Raw genomic sequence first — 16,460 nt, 5'->3', positions numbered from 1 at the left:
CCTATATAGTAATTACCTTTTTCTGACAGCCATCATCATTATTAAGTCTTTTTGGAGCAATGATGCTTACAAGAGAGCTTTGGTGTGAATAAATGAGAGTAGAGTAAAAGAAGCAAAATGGAGGTAGGGAAAACCAGAATTTTCTTTTGAGCTCACCAGGTTCATATGGATGGCCAAAGACTTCACTGTGCTTTCCCCTATTGCTTTGCCAAAGGCTCAAGTTCATTTCTCTGGGTCCAGAAAGCAAAAAGGGACATAAATCACAAGTAATTACTTAGGGGATTTTTTTTGGGGTGGGTAATGCTGGGTCACAATGCCAAGAGGATTCAGATCCAGGGCCTTTTGTATGACAGACATGTATTCTCTTTTCCAGCACCTGCATAAATTCTTAATTATCTTTATTCCCTTATACTCAGACTCTTAGTTTCTGAGAACTCAGAATTCCCATAGAAATTCCGATGATAATTCTTAGGGAACATTAAATTTAAATGTAGTTCTGAAAATAGGAAGATGTTCAAGAATACACAGACACTCCCCCAGGGGAAAAAAAACAATGGTCAAGAATGTCTTCTATAAACTTGCAAAACAATAGAAAGATTACAAAGTTAGGGAACATTATATCCACTGGGGCACTGAGCACCCTTCAGTCTAATTCTGTATTTCTCATTTCACTTCCAGGGATGTTGAGGTCTAAGAGACCATTCCACATGTTAAAATTCTTCAATGGGAAATTTCAGTGGATATCCAAATTTCTCATCACCTCCTTTTGCTGAACTTTTAAAATCACTGGGGGAAAAACATTATAGTTTGGGGGAGCTCATTATTCTCATGTCATCTTCTAACTACAGTTTTTCTTCTTCTCATAGTCTCTCCTCTAGCAGTGACATGTTATTTTTTCTTCCAATAAGCAACTTGCCCACAAAAACTTCATCAGACACATTCCCTTACTGAAAGACCATGGTCAAGAGCGCAGGAAAGCCCGCCAAGGGCAAAAAGATCACACTCAGTGTGGCAAAGAATTGCATCAAAATTACATTTGATGGGAAAAAACGCCTTGACTTGAGCAAGATGGGAATTACTACCTTCCCCAAGTGTATTCTGAGACTGACTGATGTGGATGAGCTTGATCTTAGCCGGAATTTGATCAGGAAGATTCCTGATCAGATCTCCAAGTTCCAGAATCTGCGATGGCTAGACCTCCACAGCAACTACATTGACAAGCTTCCAGAGAGCATTGGCCAGATGACTACTCTGCTCTACCTCAATGTTAGCAATAACAGACTGACTACCAATGGTCTTCCAGTGGAGCTGAATCAACTCAAGAATATACGCACGATGAATTTGGGCTTGAACCATCTAGACAGTGTGCCCACCACACTGGGTGCTCTGAAGGAGTTGCATGAGGTGGGACTTCATGACAACTTGTTAAGTGCCATTCCCAACAGCATTTCCAAACTCCCCAAGCTTAAAAAGCTCAACATAAAGCGAAACCCCTTTCCCAAGCTTGAGGAAACAGATGAGTTTGTAGATTCCATCAAGAGACTGGAGAAATTATATCTGATAGAAGATAAAGATCTATGTGCACCTTGTCTGAAAAAATGCCAGCAGGCTCGAGAAAAGTTATACAAAATCAAGAACATGGCCCCAGCAGCACAGAAAAAGCCCATCTTCTCTAATTTGATCTCACCCAACTCCCTGGCCAAGGAATCCCAGGAAGAGTGGAGGTGACTAGGGGCTCTTGATTCTTTAGCAAGAGGGAAGGGGTTGGGGGGAGGGTAGAGAAGTTAAGTTCACAAAAAATTATATTTTATGAAGCAATTCCTCATTCTCCCAAATATTGCAATAGTTTTTTTCCAGCAAATCCATAAAATACCTTTCCCTGTCTTCTCAGCTTAAGATTTCGATTCATGAATTTGCAGTGGCTTGCCACTCAACAGCATTCTTTCTTTGATCTTCTTTACATGCACCCATCCATAATTATAGACACACACTCAATTCTGATCCCAATCTCTTCTTCCTACAGCTCATGATCAAGGTAGAAAACACTCCAGCACACATTTAGTATCACAGATTTATAACAACCAGCTCACAAATGGAAACTTATTCTCTAGAACAATCTATGAGAGAGGGCTTTAATAGTTTAGGAACCTGAGAGCATATAAATTGGTAGAAAGGCAGATGAGCTCTTGACACTGATTATCACAGAAATAGATATTATTATCAAGTATTTGAAGGTAATATTTTGGGCTCAGAGTAAAACAGTTTGTCCTCAGTTTGAAGGTTCCACATGCATGTATAGTAGTGAATTTGGATGGAAAATGCCTATGATTGTGTGTCTTTGACTTCTTGTCATTATTTTATAAAATTACAGTATTATTATATTATAATGATTTATACTGTATTAGCTATTAAATGAAACCTAGAGATTATTTAAAACATACAGAAGGATTTGCTTAGGTTGTATGAAAGTACTATCTCATCTTATATAAAGAACTTGAATAGCTTTAATTTTGATATCTACAGCGAGTATTGGGACTAATTCCCCATAGATAGCTATCTTTTATATTTTCTTTGATTTAGGAGTGCATAATTTGCCATAGGAACTTTCTAGATAAAACTTTCAAATATCTTGACTGGGCAAGAATGAATGAAATCACTTTCCCATTTTGGGACAAGAGTGCAGGGGCAGGTTAGTTCAGTCAATAGAAAAATACTTCCGATAATCTCTACAAGATACATAAGAAGTTTCCTGTGGGGAGGAGAATTTGACTTACTCTGTGAAACCTATAGGAGATACATGTTAAAAGAAGACAACACAGAACGTTATTGTGTGAGGAAGCTAGAAAATTAGTTGCTGTAACTATTCATTTACCATAATGAAAAATCAAAATTTCTAGAGTTGATCCATGTCTGGTGCAACTCTGCTTCTTTCTATCATTTCGATGGAAAATTTAGCTTTAGTTTGCTCATTTGTAAAGTGGGAAAAGTATCAAAACCAGATCCTAGACTGAGGTGCAGTGAGCAGCCAGCGCAGAGAGGAAGTGCTCAGTCTAAGACAGATCTCTCTAAGAATCAAAGCATGAACATTTGCAGGCAAAATCACTGCTTAGGAAAGTGTTCCTCACCACATTCGACTTTTTGATGGAAAATACAACTTCCTTACATACCTGAGAATTTTCTCTAGCCTCTATATTATCATCATTCACATGTTCATACTACCTAAAGTAAAAGAATCATAGAAGGCTTCTTTCTAAAAATATCCTCGAAGAATTTTTTGTTTTAATGGATGTTTTCCTGTGTTTGTGGTAATTTTTACAAAAGTTACTGAGAAGCACTGGGGTTTTTACATCAGTGTAGTGGGCCTAGGCTTTTTTATTTTACATCACAATCTCAAGAAAATATTTCTTAATTCCTTGTTTCCTTTCTGTTTTAATGCGTAGCTATAACCACCCTAGCATATTTCTAAGTTCTCTGAAACCACAGATTAAAAACCTCTTTCAATTTTCCCTATTTTTTCTATTATAAAAGTAGCAAAGATAGTATAACCTTAAATATAAGTTAGTACCCCCAATTCTGCTGTGCTGTACATTCCTTAATAATTACATTCTATGAATGTATTTATGTGTTTGAAATTATAGTATTCAGGGGCCGGAGAAATAGCATGGAGGTAAGGTGTTTGCCTTTCATGCAGGAGGTCATCGGTTCAAATCCCGGCATCCCATATGGTCCCCCATGCCTGCCAGGAGCAATTTCTGAGCCTGGAGCCAGAAATAACCCCTGAGCACTGCCGGGTGTGACCCAAAAACCACAAAAAAAAAAAAAGAAAAGAAATTATAGTATTCACCTCATTTTAAATTTATTTAAATCCTATGATGTTACATATAAATTCTTTTTTTTTTTTTTTTTGGTTTTTGGGTCACACCCGCGGTGCTCAGGGGTTACTCCTGGCTGTCTGCTCAGAAATAGCTCCTGGCAGGCACGGGGGACCATATGGGACACTGGGATTCGAACCAACCACCTTTGGTCCTGGATCGACTGCTTGCAAGGCAAACACCGTTGTGCTATCTCTCCGGGCCCTACATATAAATTCTTAAAAGATCCATAATTTAAATGTCAGAAAGATAATTAAGCCTGGAGACACATTACTCTTAGTTACTATGAACAGTTGAGTTGTTTATCATTTTTCACTAGTGGAAATAGATTGATCATGAAAGCTTGCATGATTGAGATTTAAAAAATATTTAGTGTGTCTGATAGCTCATTATTGCAAACATTGTGTTTAGACCTGTGCTTTCAAAAATAATTTTATACAAGCTATCAAATAACTTAAAGTGTTTACACACATGTCAGTAGTCAGACAGTAATATTTTAGCAAGCCCCTTTGCTGCACCTTTGCCATTTCTGGCTATCATCTTTTCCATGTTTTTCTTCATTTATAGTCCAAAATGATGTGTTAAAAGCCGTTCCACTGATGAATGGAGTGGCTATGCTTAGACACAGGATGAGATGGCATGCATTAGGCTTAGGAGCCAGTCCTAGTATGTTGAGTCTTGAGCGTAACCCAAAGGTAAGTCATCCTGCTTTAAGCTATTCATCTCTGACTGAAGAAGAATAGCATTTATGTGGGGACTCATAATCCAAAGAGAGGGTGGTAACTTTTTGCCTGCCTTGAGGTACTTCTTTAGGACTTATGCTCTCTTCCCAGAGGTTCACAAAGTATAGAAGTTATATAAACAGACATGAATTTACTCCTCAACTCCGTCCCATACTCTCTCATAGTACCTATGCTTACTATACTTGATCTCAACTTCAAATATTGCACCAAACTACTAGTTTGGCTGCCTACTGAATGGCTAGCATACTAGATAGCATATAGTTGTCCTTTTTTTTTGGCCTAGGTGATTTATCTCTAATGTTTTCATTCTTTTTTGTTTGTTTATTTTTGGGGCCACATTCAGTGGTAATCAGGGTTCCTGGCAGTTGCTGACTCTATATTCTTCTACTAGGACTTGGGGGATTGTGTGCAGTGCCTGGGATCAAAACTCTCTGGGCAGCAAGCAAAGCAGGCTGCCTACCCTCTGTGCTATTGATCTTTTTCTTATAGACATGAAATAGAATAGCCTTTAACTTCAAGATTGTGAAAGAAATAGACAAAGGGCTTTGGTTTGCCACAAAGTACCATATATTTTGCTCTTTAAGATGCAAAAAAAAAAGATGCACATAGATTTTAGATAAGAAAAACAAGAAAAAATATTCTAGAGCAAATGTTGTAATAAAATATTTAATAAACTAACAATGATATTTCAACCATGCTAAGCGAATAGCAGTCAATATGACATTAAGGATCATTATGACTATCATTAACAAATGGAGAGAGTTTAAGTTTTGAGTACTCTTCTAGTTTTTTGAGAGCGCCCAAGAACTCCTCATTGCTAGAGTCAGCATTTGCTCCATAAGACGCACAGACATTTACCCTCATCTTTTAGTGGAGGAGAGTGTCTAATGGTACAAAAAATACAGTATAGTCATTTTAGAAAACTAATTAGCATGAAATATGGCAGTGAAAAGCAGGAAAGAGAGAGGCAGATCTGCAAGGAACCATCTACTTGATTTTTTTCCTGTCAAGGAATAGTTTAGACACTGACTGTCCTTAATACTCTAAAACAGTGGTCCTCAAACTTTCTAAACAGGGGCCCAGTTCACTGTCCCTCAGTTGGAGGGCCAGACTATAGTAAAAACAAAAACTGTGAGCAAATTCCTATGCACATTGCATGTATCTTATTTTGAAGTGAAGAGACAAAATGGGAACAAATACAATATGTGGCCCACGGGCCACAGTTTGAGGACCACTGCGAGTCTAAAATGTCCACAATCACCTTTTCTAGAGATTGCATTAATTTACTTTATATATAAAGACACTAGATAGGAAATTTATGGACATTTTCTTCCCTTGACCAGAATGAAAACTCTTTTTATACTAATCCAGTTATCACACTCCCAGAAAGCTAGAAGCATAATCTAGTAACATCTTTGGGGCCTCTACTCTTGCTGGGTTTTGTCTTGAAGTACTTGGAGTAACTGCCTCAGTCTGTTATCTCTATCCCCAGGATGCATCGAACAACTCTCTAGGATATTTTACAACAAAAATAAAGAGGAATCAGCCAAGAATAAGTAATTCTGAAGAAGAAAAACCATCAGCTGTGAGAAAGAACATTGTGGAAGACAGGCACTTCAATGTTTTGTCATGCAACTAATTTTCACTTTAAATTATCTTGACCTCTGCTCTGATTATATCATTTCTATGTGTGAAAATAATGATGGGGGAAGGATTGCTTTGTTGCAGGGAGATGGAGATGGGAGTTTTACGGTGTTGTTGCTCAGGGCCTAGAGATTTGGTGTTACTTCTGCTGGGAGCTCCCTCAAGGTTTTTGGCTGGGGTTTGGGCAGAGGAGAGAAAGGGGTGATCTGTGTTGTTAGAAAATAAACATAGGTGTAACATTCCTACCACCAAGGGGGGGCATTCATTTTATGACTGAAACCCAACTAGAATCATGTTTGTAATCAAGGTGTTTAAATAAAGATATTATTTAAAATAAAGAAAATGAACATGGTACCTTGTACAGACAAAGCATGCAGTTCATCTTTTTGAGTTAACTCCCAGGCATCTACATTATTTTTGAAGTTATATTTAAAAATATTTATGAAAATGATAATTTATTACAGACCATCAAAAATTATGACAGACCATCAAAGAAGACCTTAAAACATAAAATTTAAATTTGAGCACCACACCACTGTGTGAATTGTAAACAAAAAATATTATGCAATAAAAATTTAAATGAATAAAATAGTTAAAATATACTATAGAAACATATAGCTGAATAAAGTTAAAATGCTTATAGTTCCTAAATTTTACTCAAACTGGTAAATTTTTTGTTTGTTTTCTGGTTTTGGGGCCACACCCAGTGGTGTTCAGGGGTTACTTCTGGCTCTGTGCTCAGAAATTAATCCTGGCAGGATCAGAGGACCATATAAGATGCCAGGAATCGAACCTGGTCAGCTGCTTGCAAGGCAAATGCGCTATCAACTATGCTATCACTCTAGCACTCAAACTGGTAAATTCTATTTGCCGGTAATGTTATATCCCTATGATACAATATCTCAGAAACTAAAATTAACACAGGAACATTATGCAAAAAAATATATTCAAAGATCCTATAAATCAAAAATACTATTTTATGTATGGGAAAAAATCAACCGTCAGACAAATCTTTCAGCAATAAAAAGGAAGACCACAAAACAAAATAGATGGGTAATGGAAAATAAAATGGCAAACTAATAAAGGTCTTAATATTTTAATAGTTATATTTAATGAAAATATTTTTTGCTTGTAATAATTCCATATTTGAAACAAACAAATGTTTCTGGGTAGGCATGTAGTTAAACTCAGAAATATTCATCTTATAAGTCTTTGACAAAGACAGAGAGCAAACTATTAAAACTTACAACTACTTAGAAATATCTCAACAACATATTCTAAGTTCTATAAGTTTCTCTAGCAGGGGTCCTCAAACTTTTTAAACAGAGGGCCAGTTCACTGTCCCTCAGACCATTGGAGGGTCTGACTATAGTAAAAACAAAACTTATGAATAAATTCTTATGCACACTGCATATATCTTATTTTACAATGAAGAAACAAAACAGATACAAATACAATATGTGGCCCGCGGGCCATAGTTTGAGGACCACTGCTCTAAAGCTTTATTTATAGGACATTCTCTAAGAAAATGATAGAAACATAAAACAGACCAGTGGATGAAAGGGTAAGGAAAAGGTGGGAGTGATAGGCATTATGATAATATGGTAGCTATGAAAAATCTGTGGCATTTTCAAAAATGTGTATGTTGATAGTGGTAGTGAATCTATGAACGATAACATTACAAAAGATAACATTTACAAAGAATTGTGCATATATACTGTATCAATGTCAATTTTGCATACCTTAAATTATTCAATAGTTATGAGATGTAATCATCATGAGGAATTAAGTGAAGGCTGCATGGTGCCTCTTTGTATTATTTTTTCAATAAATAATTTGTAAGTGTTCAGTTTCTACATAACTATCATTCACTAAGAATTTTTAAAAATTACATTTTCTGAACAGCTATTCACACTATGATTTATATTTAGTTTTATAATTTTTCTGTGTTCAGTTTTGTTGTTTGTTGACGACCTATAGTTTGTCAACCTATATTTATTTTAAAATAAAAAATAAATTCAAACGAGCTTATGACAGTCCAGAGGAAGCAATGATTGAACTTGTGGAAATACCAGGTTCTAAATTATGAGTAACTAACAAACTGGAAGTTCCTTAAGAGTTGAGGCATTTTAGGAAAAAGTACTTTCCTCAGTTTACCAAACTAATATACAAGCACCTATTGGTAAACTTGTCCCTGACATAAGCCAAAATAATGAAAGGCAATATATGATTTCTCTATCCATTTTCCAGGGTTTTTTTTTTTTTTTGAAGTAGTAGGACATAATATACAACTGTGATGGAGACACTTTGTAACTAGAGTTATTCCAGCCATGGTTCCCCATCTCCTGACTGATAGAAGCAATGTAGGTGGGTAGAGGATTGAGGACCTCAAGACCAGGTTTGGTTCAATGATGTGGAACTTTACTTAGGTTTCTGCCTAGAAACAGATCAAAGGTGCCAGAGAAGAGTAAAGCTATGTTATGGTTCTAATAAGTTAGTAAGGCAGAGTTGCAGAGATGGGAACTAAAACCAAAGTCACATCATAATCTAAGCAAAACTTGCTGCAGTCACCAGTCTCTGCTGCTTGCATCTCATAGAGCCAACCTTGCAAAAAGCTGCTTAATGCTGAGGCATTTGTTATTCTACCGAGTTGCTCACTCCCTAATTCCAGAAGTTCTACTTCCCATCCCAGTCTGAGTTGTATGGTTTACACAATTGCTTTTCCAAGGGGATTCTTTACCAAGAATCACAATTTTACCAGTGATATAACTGAAGTTATCTCCATCCAATTTCAGTACATGACAAACGTTTAGCTTCCCAGTTAACCAACAGCGTTGCTTTTTTGGAAAGTAGCATTGAAGGCAAGGTGGAGTAGGGAGGAGGAACTACAGCCTCCATGACAGTGTCAGGAATATAAGTTATAATCACAGAAGATCATATCTTTAGAGGAATTCATAAACTCTCATGATAGGTTTTCTAAGGGCTTTGTCTTTCATTACATTTTATTACATATCTTTTATTTCAAAGGTAATCTATCAAGGAAACTCATAATAATGACCAACTAAAAAACTTTGCGCCTGAAGTATCATTCTTAACATATTGGAATAGGCTGTGTACAACTGAGGAAAGAGTTCAAAAATGACAAGAATTCCTTATATTCAGAAACTAAGCTCTCAACGCCACCCTTTCAAGAAAAAAAAAATCATTGCCAATGGTACATAGATTACAGAAAAAAGACTTCACAAAACTGTTATCTGTCACAGGAAAATGATGTTACCCAAAATGATTGCGATTGTTTTACTTAATTTCAGAACAATTAAAGTAATGACTTTGCTCCAGGTACCTAATCACATCTACTTTTTTCTTATTTCATGAAATTTGGGGATAATTTTAAAAACATTATTAAACTCTGTATTCAATTTTGAAACTGTTTCAAAAACATTTTTGGAAGGGCTAGATAAATGGTAAGTGTAAGAATGGTGTTGATTAAAATGATTTTTTGGAACTGCCATTTGCCACTGACTTTATTCTTTCTACTTTTTTTGGCCTGTTCTCTTCCTATGTCTGTAGAATCTAATTGCATGTAAACCAAGAAGCTTTTTTGTTGTCAAGAAATTGTCCAGGAGATAGAGCTAGTTGCTATTGTAAGCTCCTGTAAGTATTCATAGTCTTGATTTTATGTATGTCCGATTATGCCACCATACCTACCACCTTCAGAATGGTATAAACTTTATCATAACAGTATGTAGATTATGGGCCTTACGTTCTTCTGGGCTTTGAGTATTATACCTTGAAATCCCAAGCCCATCATAGCTATGGAGGCATCCTCTCACTGGATTCCAGATAAAAGTAATTATTTTTTTAAGTAATAATTTTTGTTGCTCCCTGTATGGACCAAATATATGAACAAGAGTTGAGATCTGAAAGAGATGAAAACTTACAACATAAGCCAAGTATCTGAATACAGTTCTTTTGCCACAGAATGAACCACACATTGTTCAAAAATGAGAAACTATGTTCCCTAGAGTATTCAATAAGACATTAACTCATTTTAAAAGTCATTGTACCATTGGACATTGCCCTTGATGCCCCAATAGAAAGTGTTCAGGTTCATTTCAGGCCTGTAGCAATGACAGTAAAACCTTTGTAAATCTGAGACCACCAGACTTAGACCACCAGTTTCCCCCGTGAAGACCCTGAAGACACATTATGGCTGAAAGGAGAAACACTACAGAGAGAAGATCAGAGATAGTCTTCTATTTTTTTTGTTTGTTTGTTTGTTTTTGGGTGACACCCGGTGGTGCTCAGGGGTTACTCCTGGCTGTCTACTCAGAAATAGCTCCTGGCAGGCATGGGGGACCATATGGGACACTGGGATTCGAACCAACCACCTTTGGTCCTGGATCGGCTGCTTGCAAGGCAAACACCGCTGTGCTATTTCTCCGGGCCCTAGTCTTCTATTTTTAAATATTCCAAAAACATGCTCAAAATATATAACAGATAGTTACTTTTTTTTATTTTTGGGCCACACCCAGTGATGCTCAGGGGTTACTCCTGGCTATGCACTCAGAAATCGCTACTGACTTGGGGGACAATATGGGACGCTGGGGGATTGAATCATGGTCCTTCCTAGGCTTGTGAGGGCAAGGCAGATGCCTTACTGCTTGTATCACTCCTCTGGCCCCCAGATGATTATTTCCAGCTTAGAGAGCACCTGCAATGAGCTCAAATAAATTTGATCTCAAAGAACTGGTTGGCTATTACTGCACAGTTTTACCACACACTTGGGCTTCCCAGGTTTTTGAGCCTGTTTTTTTCTGGGTACTTCTATTTGTCAAAATTTACATTCAATGAGCTTCTATACACTTTTCCATAAAGCATAATGTAGCCCTCTTACTGAGCCCAGAAAGTTGGTGGGATCATCTTGATCACACCTGATCTCGCCCTAATCAGGCCAATAAAAGCACAGTCATGTTCTGGAATGGAATTTAAATGAATTGTGTTAATGAAGATTAGTGTGTGAGCCTATAACAGCACATGTCTTTTTAAAGCACCTGTCTTGCAAGAGTATATAGCTGTGTTCAAATGCCTGGCATCCGAAGGTACTGTTCTGCGCTGGCAGTATTACTGTTTGAGCCTGGCTATCTTGCTATCTTCTATCCCTAGTGCTACAAGCAATTTATGGCCACACTGTAGTCAGGTGTGTAAGCATCACAAGAGGTAGTGAGACTGCCAACAAACACACAACTAAATGCATGCAATAGCCAAAGTTAGGAAGTGCATCCACTGATGAACATGTGCCTTAGTACCACTGGAACTCCTAGCCATAACTTGTGTGACTCAATTAAGTCTAAGATCCCTAGCAAGCATGTTACAAGCATCACGATAAAGAAATACAACCCTCCGAGAACACCAACACTATATGAATGCCTGCAACTTCCAAGCACCATAGCTAATACTGTCAGGCCTGTGCTCGCTTCGGCAGCACATATACTAAAATTGGAACAATACAGAGAAGATTAGCATGGCCCCTGCGCAAGGATGACATGCAAATTCATGAAGCGTTCCATATTTAAAAAAAAATACTGTCAGGCCTGTATACTCCCTGGTCACAGCAACAACTACAACAACTGATAGAAAGGGATTTTATAAAAAAAAATATGAGTTTGCTGAGATCAACACTTGCTAAAATTCTTGAGACAAACTATGTTATATAATTCCAATTACTCAACTATGAGACCATGATAAGGTTGACTGAGAGCATTTTGAGAACAAAGACAGTTTGGGAAGATCCATACTATGATATGGAGAAGATATGGAAAAGAGTGCAAATGTACTGAATCCAGACAACTATAGACTATAGTGATTCTTTTCTGGGTCTTCCAGTATGGGAGCAAATTGACATTTTTTGCCTCATAGCATTTGAAATAACATTCAACCACTTGCACTGAAGTAGTACAGTGACATTCAAATGCAGAAAAGATGATTTACACTAAGATATAATCGGATTATTCTATTTATATGCAGTTAAACTATTTAAATATATCCAATTCAAATTAGCAAGCAACTTCCCCACCTCTAATAGCCAATGTTATCTCCTGGACCAGGGGTCCTCAAACTTTTTCAACAGGGGGCCAGTTCACTGTCCTTCAGACTGTTGGAGGGCCAGATTATAGTAAAAACAAAAATTATGAACAAATTTCTATGCACACTGCATATATCTTATTTAGAAGTAAAGAAACAAAATGGGAATAAATACAATATGTATACCTTATACTTCCTATGCAATCTAAAGGGCTATTGCCTAGCACAAGAGGGGATCTCTAAAATTGGCCCACTGAAAGCCATCCATGACCCCCATATCACAAAGTTCAATGATCATATTTCAATTCCTTGGCCTACCAACATCTGATCAGCACAGCTCACAGTTCTCTTTTGCAACACTTGACCTGCTTTTATGACATCTCCCGCACTCTCAGTTCCTCCTAAATTTTGGCTGCAATTTCTTAATCTCTTTTTTATTGATTCCTTCCATGTCTCTGCCTGCTAAAGGTTGTTTCACTAAGAACAATTCTTTTATTTTGTTTTGTTTGGGGCCACATGTGGTAGTGCTGAGAAGTTACCGTTGGCTTTGTGCTCAGGGATCACTCCTGGTGAGGCTCAGGGGACCATATGTGGTCCCAAGGATTGAATCTGGGTTTGCCATATTTAACAAAAGCTCCTTGCCCATTGTGTTATATCTCTTCAAACACCCCAAAATAATTCTTCATTTCTATGTGTACTCATTATTTCAGTGACCTGGTTTTAGTCTTACACTTTTAATAGTATTCCAAATTTACAATTCAGCTGCACTCTCCCAGATATCCATTAGTTTATGAAACTGATTTTTAAATTTCTGTATTAATAATCTGTGTAATGCTTATATGTCTGACTAAAAATAGTGTCTCAAAAATAGCATATTCAAAATGAGCTCCTGAGTAAGACCACACTCCAGAGTAGTTTTCCCTGTGGTATATTCCATCTTACTTTCCAGATTCCTAAATGTAACTTTTGGTCTGATCTTCAAATCCCCCACAATTCAGCAACAAATCCCACCAGCTTTATAGTTAAATTCCATAATCTGACTTTCCACAGTATTTTAGCTGCGACTGTCCCTAATCCAAAACCCTATCAGTTCTCACTTGAGTTACTACAAAGGTTTTCTAGCCATTCTCCTGGCTTATTTATGCTTTTGACCTACCATGGTCTCTTCTTGGCATTGCAGCAAAGCAAATCACGTAAACTTTCCTCAAATTCTTTCCATCAGAGTAGACAGTAATGTCATTATAGTGAGCCCTGGTTTATATAGATACCCCCTTCTTCTCTTCCTCCTATGAACTCCTTGTTCCATTGCCACTATGACCACTGCCAGACTCATTGCCTCCACCCCCTCCTCTTCCACCCCCACATCCCCGGCCCTTACTCTGATCTCTTGTTTTCTTCTATTGTTACAGTCTGAATTGAAATTCTACCTTCCTAGATAGTACTTCCTCACTGGCAATGTACCCTACCTCCATCTGCTTTGTTTATTCAACATATCATTACTTTATGTGTTAAATTTTAAATCATTATGTAAACATAATAGTGACAGGAGATGTGGATACATGGCTTGTTGCTCTGTCATGCAGTAAACACCACTCATCACAGAAGATGGATTGATTATTTTCAATGACTTGGTATCATCCATTTTTTAGTTAATAAAATTTTGAATACTGTTCATGGGACCACCTCTATCATTTCATTCCCATACATTTCTGGAGAACAATAGCCACCACTGTCCCCTTCCTATTCTTTTTCTTCATTTGTTGGGTAGGTAGGTGTTCTCTAAGTAGTGCTCAGAAGTCCTGGGTCCCCTTCTGAAATTCTCAGGTCCTAAAGTGCTGTGGACCACCAGGGTCACCCTAAAGATCCCCAAGGGTCTCCAGAGCAATACTCTGAAATACTTGGGGGATCAGGTGGTGCTGGTGATCAAACTGAGGTCAAGCACATACAAGGCAGATGCATTTAAAAAAATATTTTAACTGAGTCACTGTGAAATACAGTTACCAAGTTACACATGCAATGTTCCAACTACTCATCCCTTTACCAGTGCATATTTCATGCCACCAATATCCCCAGTTTCCCTCCCTATTAGCCCTCCTTCTTGACCCCTGTACTCCTCTATTTTTAGCTAAAATAAAAGCATTTTGAACTTGCCTTCTGGAGAAACAGGTACTTGTAATTGTACGGGGAGTTGTAGGGATGATTGTGATGGGACTGAAAGCACTTCACTGATTAGGTAAGATATTCTGTATCATAGATTAATAAATTAATATTGACTATATAACCACACCTTTGAAGGACCTGGAACAGCTGATATCCCCCCAACCTAGGACCTGCTGCTAAGTTGATCCTGGGTTGACATCTCTGAAAGTAGAGAGGAGGATACTTTTCACTTTTTGGGGGTCTGAAAATAGCAATACAGCATATGCAATTTCAAATCTGCTTATAGAGGCTAAGTGATGGGTGGCATTTGGGGAGTAAAATGGGTATGCATAAGATGAGAGAAATAAGTCAGCGATTTATGCTCTAGGCTTCTCTCTAGTAGGATCAGATAGAGTAAGTCAGCCTCACAAATGCAAGCACACCAAACACCATCCATGTTCATTACCTTAGATGGAGGGGATCCTCTGTGGTGCCTTTTCCTTTTAAGTTGGGTTGGAAAGAGCAGAAACTAAACAAAAGGAAAAAGTTATTCTATTTTCAGAGTTGAAACTCTCCTTCGCCCCACCCTCACACCCTAAGGAGATATTTTCAAAACCAAACAAGAGGTTAATTTATTGCTGCCCCTCATTGTCCTTCCCTCATGGACGCCAGATGGAGCTGTACCTCAGAAACAGTCCTCTCCTCAGCAACTCCCTGGCATCATACCCTCTAGCCTTAATAACAAGGATTGCTTAAACAATAATTTCTAGACACCTCCTCCTAGAGGACACACATGACATCTTTGGGAGCAATGTCAGCAGACACTACTGTACTGTGGGGGTAGAGGTGATGAAAATGCTATACTAATGTAGAACACCCTACTCAGTGAGTTTGGTTGTGGAGTTTACTGTATTCACTGCCTGAGTTATGGTTGTATAAGAAGACCTCTACTGAAAGACTAATTTTAATATACAGAAACCATAGGAAGATGAATATAACTGTCAATAGGTGTGCTTACTTCTTCAGTTTGATATAAAATAGAACTTGATGACAATGGAAAGAGTTGCAGTATGGAGCCCATCTCAAAAGAGTAGATTCACAGACTCCGACAGGAATTGATTTTCTCCTCGCTAGCCCTGACCAGGAGAGCCCACAGTGAGTTCTATTGCCAGAGGTTGGCTGTGCTGACAGAAAACCAAGGCTTAGAGTAGAGTACTGACCACTGGGATATCTACCCAGAGTGACATACCTCACCTCAAAATTTCCAAACTTCCAACTAAAGTAAAGCAGGATATATGCAACCCTCCCTACTTGTTCATTCCACTTCTGTATGGACAAAACAAAACAAAACAAAACAAAAAACAACCTACTTTTCTCCTTCTAGATTCCAGACATATTCTCAGTTTATTTATAACTTTAATAATAATTAAATCAAAAGCCATGATTAATAAATTAATCAATGCCATGAATACTGAAAATTCAGATATTATCTTAAATTTCTTAGATGGCTTCATTTGCTTAAAGAGTTAAATGAAACCAACAACCTTCTCTCTTTAAGAAAAAAAAGTTGGGTTTTTTCTTGCACATGAGTGGGAAGTCAGTTGTTTGGAATTCTTTCCAATAAAATATGAAATTAGAACAACTAAAATTGGCAGCTAGAATCAAAAGGAAAGACTAACTCAGAAAATATTACTTGGAAAATTTGAAAGTAGAGCCAGGAAATTCTGGAAGGCCCTTTAAAATGCCAGTTTTTTTTTTTTTTAAATATATTGTGTCTGCACAATTTTTCTCTCTTTTGTCATTATTGTTCTAAACTACTTTAGTCCATGAAATGGAGCATGTTTTCCAGGGAAGGAACTTTTTTTTTCTTTCTCAATACTTCATTCTATGATTTAGCAGTTTTCTCGATCCGTAATTTATTTCATAGTATAAGCTGAAACTGTACACTATGGAAAATGTTTCTTCTGAAAATAGGGCT

At 37.4% G+C, this 16,460-nt stretch overlaps 2 protein-coding genes and 1 non-coding gene across 3 annotated transcripts in view; 2 read left to right on the top strand and 1 right to left on the bottom strand.

Moving 5' to 3' along the window:
* WDFY4 (WDFY family member 4) overlaps nt 1-16,460 on the bottom strand; it is a 239,321-nt gene that overhangs the window by 57,358 nt on the left and 165,503 nt on the right. The window contains exon 46 of the mRNA XM_049790636.1: nt 14,949-15,011. Coding sequence (XP_049646593.1) covers nt 14,949-15,011 — 63 coding nt within the window. The remainder of the gene's footprint in view (nt 1-14,948; nt 15,012-16,460) is intronic.
* On the top strand, nt 958-1,771 carry LRRC18 (leucine rich repeat containing 18). Its single transcript, XM_049764543.1, has one exon. It carries the CDS (start codon nt 958-960, stop codon nt 1,726-1,728), a length of 771 nt encoding a protein of 256 aa, XP_049620500.1. The 3' UTR covers nt 1,729-1,771.
* LOC125995280 (U6 spliceosomal RNA) lies at nt 11,729-11,835 on the top strand. Its single transcript, XR_007490827.1, has one exon. It is a non-coding gene; the product is annotated as a U6 spliceosomal RNA (small nuclear RNA).

Source organism: Suncus etruscus, chromosome 17, assembly GCF_024139225.1.
Source record: "Suncus etruscus isolate mSunEtr1 chromosome 17, mSunEtr1.pri.cur, whole genome shotgun sequence".
NCBI classification, from domain to species: Eukaryota; Metazoa; Chordata; class Mammalia; order Eulipotyphla; family Soricidae; genus Suncus; species Suncus etruscus.
Note: the sequence above shows the minus strand (reverse complement) of the source record. Positions and strands in the feature narration are given on the sequence as shown.

Coding starts and splice junctions, on each gene's coding strand:
- LRRC18 (XM_049764543.1), top strand. CDS start 958: ATGGTCAAGAGCGCAGGAAAGCCCGCCAAGGGCAAAAAGATCACACTC.